The 10,001-nt window shown below is 43.4% G+C and overlaps 1 protein-coding gene across 3 annotated transcripts; it reads left to right on the plus strand.

Moving 5' to 3' along the window:
- The first annotated feature begins 19 nt into the window (after positions 1 to 19).
- On the plus strand, positions 20 to 6,734 carry LOC129789562 (uncharacterized). 3 transcript variants are annotated; one of them, XM_055826429.1, is made up of 3 exons: positions 20 to 548; positions 622 to 706; positions 790 to 6,734. In XM_055826429.1, the coding sequence occupies exon 3, from the start codon at positions 1,154 to 1,156 to the stop codon at positions 6,527 to 6,529; it is 5,376 nt and encodes a 1,791-aa protein (XP_055682404.1). In that variant the 5' UTR covers positions 20 to 548; positions 622 to 706; positions 790 to 1,153; the 3' UTR covers positions 6,530 to 6,734. The 3 variants fall into 3 exon arrangements, with proteins under 3 accessions (XP_055682404.1, XP_055682402.1, XP_055682405.1); XM_055826427.1 differs by having other exon boundaries at positions 20 to 380; positions 466 to 548; positions 622 to 6,734; XM_055826430.1 differs by lacking the exons at positions 20 to 548; positions 622 to 706 and adding an exon at positions 567 to 621 and having other exon boundaries at positions 707 to 6,734.
- Positions 6,735 to 10,001: the final 3,267 nt, after the last annotated feature.

The raw sequence follows: 10,001 nt of genomic DNA on the forward strand, positions 1-10,001 counted from the left end.
TTCTCGCTGTGGGAATTCGTTATAAATAACCGTTAGTTTTAAAACATATGAATTTAGCCACCGGCGGCGCTGTTGTCAATAGGAAAAAAGGAGCGACAGACCGCCATCTTTATCTTCTGTCAATGTTCTTAGAAAAATGTAATGTGAGAATTTTGTGAGTGGAAATAAATTGAATTTTTCTTGTTAATTAATTATGAAATAGAGAGAATAAAGTGTTGGAGAAGAAACTAGAGACATTTCTTTGTGTGAAGCAAGTGGAGGAAGTATCGTGGAAGCGGCCGCTAGAGGAAAATTGAGGGATCTTTACCTGCACAGAGACTCGCACGTTTTTTTCGGTCACTTCGACCCGAGTCCTTACTAATCGCCTATGCATCTTGCAGGTAAAGAAGCGCCCCCATTGCTGGTACAGCTATAGAAGCTAATGTTGATTTGTATTCTTTCTCTTCCCCACCACGATACGCAAAGGTAAAGAAGCGCCCCACTATTGAGTACTGCCCAAGTTGCTAATATTGAACGTATTCTTTCTCTTCCCCACCACGATACCAAAGGTAATTACACATTATCTTCACATTTCTGGTCACTTCGACCCGAGTCCTTACTAATCGCCTATGCATCTTGCAGGTAAAGAAGCGCCCCCATTGCTGGTACAGCTATAGAAGCTAATGTTGATTTGTATTCTTTCTCTTCCCCACCACGATACGCAAAGGTAAAGAAGCGCCCCACTATTGAGTACTGCCCAAGTTGCTAATATTGAACGTATTCTTTCTCTTCCCCACCACGATACCAAAGGTAATTACACATTATCCTCACATTTCTGGTCCTTCGTGGGAAAAGCAATTAGCCCTACATTGCTTGATCAGGAGTCGACGCAGATTCCTTCTTTGACCGAGCTACTACAGCTCTCTTGACCGAGCTTCTACAGCTCTCTTTGACCGAGCTTCTACAGCTCTCTTGGAACGAGCTTCTACAGCTCTCTTTGGCCAGAACAACGAGTGATCTCTCCCTTCTCCGTCACTACTTGCTGACGTCACACTTGCCCAGGGACGGATTTGTTGTTCTTCTACCTCTTCTTGTGCGAAGCGAAACACACACTGGGCTTTGTTACTTACAGAGCATTTACTTGGGCTACATTTGAGTCTGCGTGAGCAACAAAATGGAGCAACAGCTTTCGGCGCTTCGTGTTGAGAGAGGAGTCCTGAAGAGGACAATCACATACATTGAGAAAAAGGTCGTGGATCAACCTGACCTTCCTGCTTCGTCTGCCACCACACTGCTTGCTAACGTTCAATTTACATTGGACAAATTCATCAAGGTGCAGGCGCATATTGAAACTCTCGCTAGTGGACAAGCAGAGACTCTCATCCGGGAACAAAATGAGGGTGATGCTTTCTCGGGCAGATGTACGGAGCTGCAACTGACCCTCTCGGAAATTGCTGAAAAAGTCAAACCCAATGTTCAACAGGGCGCTGATCATTGGTCACAAGCTTTGTCCAGTCAAACGGACCTTATGCGAAAAATGCTGGAGTTGCAAAGCAGCTCAAATTCCAATGGCAATGGAACACGCACTAAGCTACCGCAGCTCAAACTTCCCGCTTTCGATGGCAAGTACACTGACTGGCCACAATTCCGCGACGCTTTCCAAAGTGCCATACACAACAATCGGGATCTCATGCCAAATGAGAAAATGCAGTATCTCAAAATGTCCTTGTCTGGCAGTGCTGCGGAGGACATCAGTCACATACCGATCTCTGACGATACGTATGCGACCACCTGGGAGAGACTCACATCACGGTATGAGAAAAAGGTTCACCTCGTGAATTCTTACATCCAACAATTCATGGCACAAACACAGCAAAAAGTGGATTCAGCGTCCGATCTTCGCTCTGCTAACCTCAAATACAGGCAAATTATCGACGGTCTCAGGGCACTGGGGCCCGAATGTTTGTCAATCGATATGTGGCTCATCTACATGATGAAATCGAACATGAACGAGAAATTTAGGACAAAGTGGGAGGAAGGAAAGAGCTCGGATCAGCTCTCAACACTCGATGAGTTCTTTGAGTTCATGACAAAGATGACGGATGTCATGGAACGTGCTAATCAAGGAACTACGGGGACAACTGCTTCGACACCCAAGGAGCAGAAACCCAACAGCAAGCCATCCAAACCTGGATTCAAATCTCATCATACAAACTCTGCTCAATGTCCGGAGTGCAACAGCACTCATTTGTTGCATCTTTGTGACAAATTCAAGGCTCTCGCGCTTAATGAAAAGCGTGATCGGATGTCGCAATTCCATCTTTGTTTCAATTGCTTGAGGCCGAATCACTCGGCAAAGAGTTGCCCATCCAAATCCAGCTGCCAAAAATGTGGTAAACGTCACCACACCTTGTTGCATCCGCCATCCACGGATCCTGCTCCAAATGGCGCCGCACAACCTGTGCAACCGAAGCCTGCGCAACAAGTTCCTGCTTCGCAACCTTCGCTGCCTCAAGCCTCACCACAAACCCCTGCGCCTCAGGCACTTCCTGCAGTGCAATCTACTCCAATCTCGGGAATTACAATGCACCATTCTTCCATCCACAAATCTCTGCTACCGACTGCTCTCGTGAATGTGAAGGATGTCCACGGAAACTACCAAGTTTGCCGTGTGCTTATTGATGGCGGAGGAGAGTGTACAATGCTGTCTGAGGAATGCGCCCAGAGGTTGGCCTTGCCAAGGTCAAAGGCGCACATTGCTGTCTACGGAGCTGGTGAGGTTCTTGTGGGTCACAGCAAAGGACTTGTACATTTGGAAATCTCGTCGAGATACGATCCACAGAACAAAATCAACGCTGATGCTTACGTCATGAACAAAGTGACGTCCAATTTGCCGTCTACGAATCTCTCTGGGTCACAATGGAGACATCTCCAACAGCTACAGCTCGCTGATCCCAATTACAAAGTGCCTGGCAAAATTGACATCATCATTGGGGTGGAATACGCGAGCTACATCAATCTGCCTCAAATTCTAAAGGGTGACGCTGGAGAGCCCGTAGCGCAACTTACCATTTTTGGCTGGACTGTGAGTGGATGTGTCCAGGGCACACCCACCCGACTCACATCGCTGCACACTCATGCCTCGGAGTGTGATCTGAATGAAACGCTACAGAAATTCTGGGAATCTGAGGAGGGTTGTCTGGTGGACAAGAAAGCTCTTCTCACTGCTGAAGAAGCTTTGTGTGAAGAACACTTCGCGCAAACACACACTAGGGACGACACAGGTCGTTATATCGTCGAGATGCTCTTCAAAAAGGACCATGCTCCGTTGGGTAACTCGAGCGCAACTGCTTTGGGTCGTTTCAAATCGCTGGAGCGACGATTCGAAAAGGATTCAACTCTCCGTGATCAATACATTGCCTTCATGGATGAGTACATTGAGATGAATCACATGGAGCTTGTCACTGATCCGAAGGTTCTTCAGGATCATGAGTCCTACTACTTGCCACATCAAGCTGTTCTCCGACCTTCCAGTGAGACCACCAAGCTTCGTGTCGTCTTCAACGCCTCTGAACCTACACGTCCGAACAACCCCAGCTTCAATGGCATACTGGTTACAGGTCCTACCATTCAAGATGACCTTTTGGTATTGCTTCTGCGCTTTCGGACGTACAAAATTGCTTTTTCTGCCGATGTGGAAAAGATGTACAGGCAGATTCTGATCGCAAAGAAATTCAGAGACTTCCTACAGATCTTCTGGAGACGCGACCCGCGCCAGCCAATTCGAACTTATCATCTCAATACAGTGACATATGGGACCTCATGTGCCCCATACCTTGCCGTGAGAGTGCTTCATCAAATCGCCATGGATTACAAGGAACAATTTCCAGAAGCATGTCAAGCCATTATCTCATCTTTTTACATGGACGATCTTCTTTGTGGAGCGGATTCCATTGAAGAAGCCATAAAGCTGCAAAAGGACATTCAACATGTTCTCTCCCTAGGACAATTTAACCTCAGAAAATGGGCCTCAAATTCAAGTGAAGTTCTTCAGGAAATCCCACCGGAAATGAGAGCTATCACACCGGAAGAGGTTCAACTGCACTCAAAGTCCATCTCTGCTCTTGGTCTCAATTGGGCACCAGGTGAAGACTATTTCTCGCTGCTTCTAGAAGCTCTTCCCTCGGTTTCCACAAAACGCGACTTGTGTGCAGCTGCTGCAAAAATCTTTGACCCGCTTGGTTTTATTGCTCCTGTCTCTGTGAAGCTCAAGATGATGTTCCAAGCCCTTTGGCTGACCGGCTCCGCTTGGGATGACGAACTACCACCAGAAGTTGCTGCTGCCTACAAACGAATTCAGGATGAATTTCATTTGCTACCTCAACTTCGCATCCCTCGGCGAATCCCATCTGTGATGAAGAGCCTGGTTCTTCATGGATTTGCCGATGCTTCCAAGCGAGCTTTCGGAGCTGTGGTGTATGCTAAAGGCATCGATGGAGTTGGAAACTCTGTCATTGAAATTGTGATGGCTAAATCTCGAGTAGCTCCACTTAAGCCAATCACCATCCCCCGCTTGGAGCTCAAAGCTGCTCGTTTGCTCGCTGAACTGATCGCCAAAATCAAAAGCTCGTGTCCCCATAAGGAGGTACAAATTCATGCGTGGTCAGATTCAACAACGGTTCTTCAGTGGCTTCAAGAACCACCTCGCTCATGGGATCAATTCGTGGCTCGTCGTGTACACGAGATTCAAGAAGTGGTTCCCCCTATTCACTGGCGCTACGTTCCAACTTCACAAAACCCAGCTGACTGCGTGTCTAGAGGAATTCTTCCAAGTGAGCTTGTGAACCATCCCCTGTGGTGGCACGGACCTCCGTGGCTCAGCGAAGAGGAAGACAAATGGCCAGCAAACAAAGTGATTGGAAAAACTGACGAAGAGCGCGCATCCCGTGCTATCGTGCTCACAACTCAGGTGGATGAGACTCATCTCCTTCACCAATTGATTCAAAATACTTCCGGGTATCTCAGAATTGTTCGCTTGGTGGCTTACCTGATGCGATTCTACAGGAACATCAGGGCTCAACTAGCCAAAGAGGAAGTTTGCAAGGGCTTTCTCTCAGTACAAGAACAACATGATGCTACAGTGTGTATTCTCAAATACATTCAACAAATCTCGTTTCCGGACGAGTACAAGTGCTGTGTCAAAGGACAAGAGGTTTCTCGTACGAGCAAATTGCGAACTCTTGTTCCTTTTCTGGACAAAGATGGACTGATGAGGGCTCAGGGACGACTGGAGAATTCTGAGTTTGACTACGGGACGCGGCACCCAATCATCCTTCCATCCAACCACAAATTCGTCAGGGATCTTGTGGTTTTTACCCACGAGACAAATCTTCATGCTGGTCACGCGATTTTGGCAAACACGCTCAAGGCCAAGTACTGGATTATTGGCCTCCGCTCTCTCACAAAGAACGTCACCAGGCTATGTGTGAGGTGTACCAAAGCCAGACCCCGGACTGAAACACCATTCATGGGGGATCTTCCGAAATCGCGCGTTGAGGAAAACCTGCCATTTGTGAGGACAGGTTGCGACTTTGCGGGCCCAATCAAGATTCGAGCTTCGAAATTGAGGAAGGCGCCGATTCAGAAGGCTTACATCTGTGTGTTTATCTGTATGAGCACCAAAATGATGCACTTGGAAGCTGTCAGCGATCTCAGCACTGATGCATTTCTGGCAGCCTTGAATCGTTTTGGAGGACGCCGAGGCTATTGCAAAACGATTTACTGTGACAACGGCTCTAATTTCATTGGAGCTTCCGGAACCACACGACAGGAAAGACTTGGTGGCATCCGGACTCATCAACATAAAGTGACTGCGAAGATGTCTGCGAGAGGGACTGAGTTCAAGTTCATTCCGGCCTACTCCCCTACATTCGGAGGCCTTTGGGAAAGAGGAGTAGCGAACGTGAAAACGCTCCTACGACGGGTTATTGGTGAAAGTCTACTCACGTTCGAGGAATTGTCAACTGTGCTAGTGCAAATTGAAGCCATCTTGAACTCTCGTCCGCTCTGTGCCAAAACATCAGACATCAACGACTTGGAGGCCCTCACTCCAGGTCATTTCTATCTCTTTCGGGCTCCAAATCTGCCACCAGAGCCCAATCTCCTGGAAACAAACCCAAATCGACTCAGCCGATGGTTGTATTGTCAACGGATGGTGCAACACTTTTGGCAACGCTGGCACCAGGAATATCTGACGTCCCTCCAGAATCGACCGAAATGGAATCAGAAAACACGCGACCTCTGCGTTGGGGATCTTGTTCTCATCCGAGACAAGGAGTTGAAGCCCACCTTCTGGAAAATGGGACGTGTGATGCGAGTAGATCCTGGAAAAGACGGGACTGTGCGAGTCGTCCTAGTGAAGACGCAGGACGGCGAGGAGAAACGTGCTGCCAACACCCTTGCTTGGCTACCCCTACCTACTGATCATGTGGACCCAGTTGTTGAGCCTCAGGATGGCTCAAGGGGGGCAGTATGTGGGAATTCGTTATAAATAACCGTTAGTTTTAAAACATATGAATTTAGCCACCGGCGGCGCTGTTGTCAATAGGAAAAAAGGAGCGACAGACCGCCATCTTTATCTTCTGTCAATGTTCTTAGAAAAATGTAATGTGAGAATTTTGTGAGTGGAAATAAATTGAATTTTTCTTGTTAATTAATTATGAAATAGAGAGAATAAAGTGTTGGAGAAGAAACTAGAGACATTTCTTTGTGTGAAGCAAGTGGAGGAAGTATCGTGGAAGCGGCCGCTAGAGGAAAATTGAGGGATCTTTACCTGCACAGAGACTCGCACGTTTTTTTCGGTCACTTCGACCCGAGTCCTTACTAATCGCCTATGCATCTTGCAGGTAAAGAAGCGCCCCCATTGCTGGTACAGCTATAGAAGCTAATGTTGATTTGTATTCTTTCTCTTCCCCACCACGATACGCAAAGGTAAAGAAGCGCCCCACTATTGAGTACTGCCCAAGTTGCTAATATTGAACGTATTCTTTCTCTTCCCCACCACGATACCAAAGGTAATTACACATTATCCTCACACTCGCTTAGGAGGAAAATGAATACCACACTGCTTCGTTTTTTCCTCCCTTCCTCCCATTTGCGGGCATTTCCTCATGCTGTACCACCCAGGGAGCCATTCCTCTCGGGAGTATTGTCAGAGAAATTACGATACTCAATTAGAACATCCACACACACAGCTCTTCGATGCGAATCGGAGAAGTCAGACGCAAAATGAGCGTGAAAATGGAAATTGGTTGAAATTGAATCTGAATTACATATGTTTCTTCCACATATCCCTTAACTACTTCCACCCACAAACTACAGAGACCGTACAAATTTTGTCAGCAATTGGGAATGAGAATTTGTGGGTGGAAGCATTAACGAGCTCTCGAAGCCATGGAAATTTTCCAATTATCGAAGAATTGCCTCGCAGTTTGCCACCTAAAATTCGAACATAAAATGCTAATGGAAAAATTTCTTATTCTTATGCTGGATATACATAAATTCAATTGCAGTCAATTGGGGGTTTGAAGTGCAATTTCTATGTTGCACTATGTACTTCAATAAACGAAGAAAATTGTAGTGAACCTTTGAGGTTTTCTTTTTCCTCAATTTCTCCTCTTATTTGCTTACCACCCACTTATTTTCCCCAAGAATCTCCTAAAAAGATCAAACGCGCAATGCTGGCAGTTCAAGAATAAAATTCAACAATTTCAAGGGGTTGTTATTTTAGAAGGAAGGGTACATTTTGTTAATAAATGATCTTATGTTATTATATTTATTATTTTAACACCCACCCCTCCCTAAGGTCTATCTTATGTTATTATATTATTATGTTATTTTTAAATTTTTCACAAATTCTAACTTCAAATTGTCTTTAAAACTCAATTTTCAACCAAAATTGTTGAAATTTTGTTTGAAATATTCTAAAACTCCTCCTTAAACCGAATATATTCATCAAAATTTTTTTTATTAATTATCTTTATAATTTTTGGGTCTGTATGTGCCGATTATAACTCCCTTAAAATCAATTCAAAAGAGAAAAGCATGCACCCAGACAAAAAGAACTCTAACAAAGAAACTTCCCTAGAGTTCAATTTCTATGAAATTTACAATCTTTTATGGCCAAACTATAATAATAATAACTTATTTTATTTTATTTCAAAATACTTTACCAAATAGAAAGATTGGCACAATTTTCCTCATTTTCCTCTATTATTCCTTTTCCTTTGATATTAATTAGAGATATTTTCTTGAAATATTTTACAGCAAAACATAATTTTCCCAACCCTTCTTGTTTTTACTTTAGGGAGGGTTTTGTAAGTAAAAAAAAATCTGGCACGTTTCGCATGTCTTGAATGATTTAAATTCGTCTTTTTACCCCTTATCTTTTGAGCACACTTTTGACTTGAAGATTTTTGGGAAACTTGCCATGTATTTATCCATTTCATTTTCACAAGAGATGAATGGAATTCGTGAGTAGTGCTTTATAGAAAATTTATTCATGGAATTGGGTTGATGGCAAAAAGGTGAATCTTGAGGAATTTCTTATTACCTCCCTCGTCTGGCATCTTACTGCTTGTCTCTTTTTTTGAGGAGATTCTGATAGCAAAAATAGTTAATTTATCAATTTGAAATTTTTCCCTTTAATAAGAAGATTTTCTTTATGAGAAAAAGTAAGCTTAAAAGTTCTTGAAAATGTAGATTTTTCTTGTAACAATTCACACAAAATAGATTCTTTTGTGGGCGAAGGATTGAAGGTGCATTCATGGTGGGATCCACACTTTTATCCCCATGCACAGGTCCATGTTGACAATGAGAAGAATGTCTGAGAAGTGTCTCGAAGTCTCAAAGTATGTTTGGTAAACAAAACGATAAATCTTCTCGCCTGAACAATTCCGTCACAACACTTAAAAAAGTGTGCAAAATCAATATTGAAAACATTCCCTTCCCACCGCGTGTGCTCACTATGCCCTGCCCACAGCTACAACAATGAGAATTTCTTACCCCATTTTAGGAGCTAGGAAAATTGATGTTTTCTCCGGAAATCCTCTACTTTGCTTCCTTCTCGGTCCTTCCTTCTCTCTTCCAGTATTCTGGGCATCCCTAAAGGTAGGACAATAGGGGGTGAGACAGACATTAATGGAGTATGCCGAGACTTGTCCTGGAGACAACCAAGAAGACACGAGAAAAAAGTCTCAACTTGCAATCATTCCGCTGCCTCTTTTGCTTTAGAAGATGCAAATAGGTATGAAATAACCATTTTTGGCAGTCATATATAATCATAAGAAGAGAGAATAATCTCACATGTCATGAGTATTTGCGTTCATGTCACGTATCCCTTTTAATCCTGACAAGAATTCTTTTATTTGATTATGTATACTTACATTTATGTACACATAAACCCTCCACAGCCGTTGTATGCTTTAGGGGCTTCTGATGATGGGTGGCAGGGAGCACAACTGACTACCCCGAGGGTGTATTACTAGCATTATTCATTGACTTGATGCTTTCTTGCTTTTCTTTCTTCTTCTTGCAGGATGGTAAAGGATATCGAATAACAGGAAAATGATTTTTATGAATTTTATAAAAATAAATGAATTTTTGTTGTGATTTCTGAATTTTTCTGAAAAAAAAATTGCTTGAAGAACTATCATAAAGTTTTATCGGCTTTTTACAAAAAATAATTTTTGAATTTTCCTACTAAATTAATCTAATTAAATTATGTGCTAAATTATTAAAATATTATCCTTTTGAATTTTTCAAGAAGGAGCACAATTCAAAGAAGTTTTTCACCCCCTCACAGCAAGGATAAACGATGGAAGAAATCACACGCGAAAGAATAGCTTATTCCTCTAACTAAAACCCCTCACATGAAGAAATATTTCTCTTTCTCGTGAATATCCCATTGCAATTCCCGAAGTTTTCCAATTCTTTGAATGATCTTAAAGATTTGAAAAAGATTT

Source organism: Lutzomyia longipalpis, chromosome 2, assembly GCF_024334085.1.
Source record: "Lutzomyia longipalpis isolate SR_M1_2022 chromosome 2, ASM2433408v1".
In the NCBI taxonomy this organism is placed as follows: domain Eukaryota; kingdom Metazoa; phylum Arthropoda; class Insecta; order Diptera; family Psychodidae; genus Lutzomyia; species Lutzomyia longipalpis.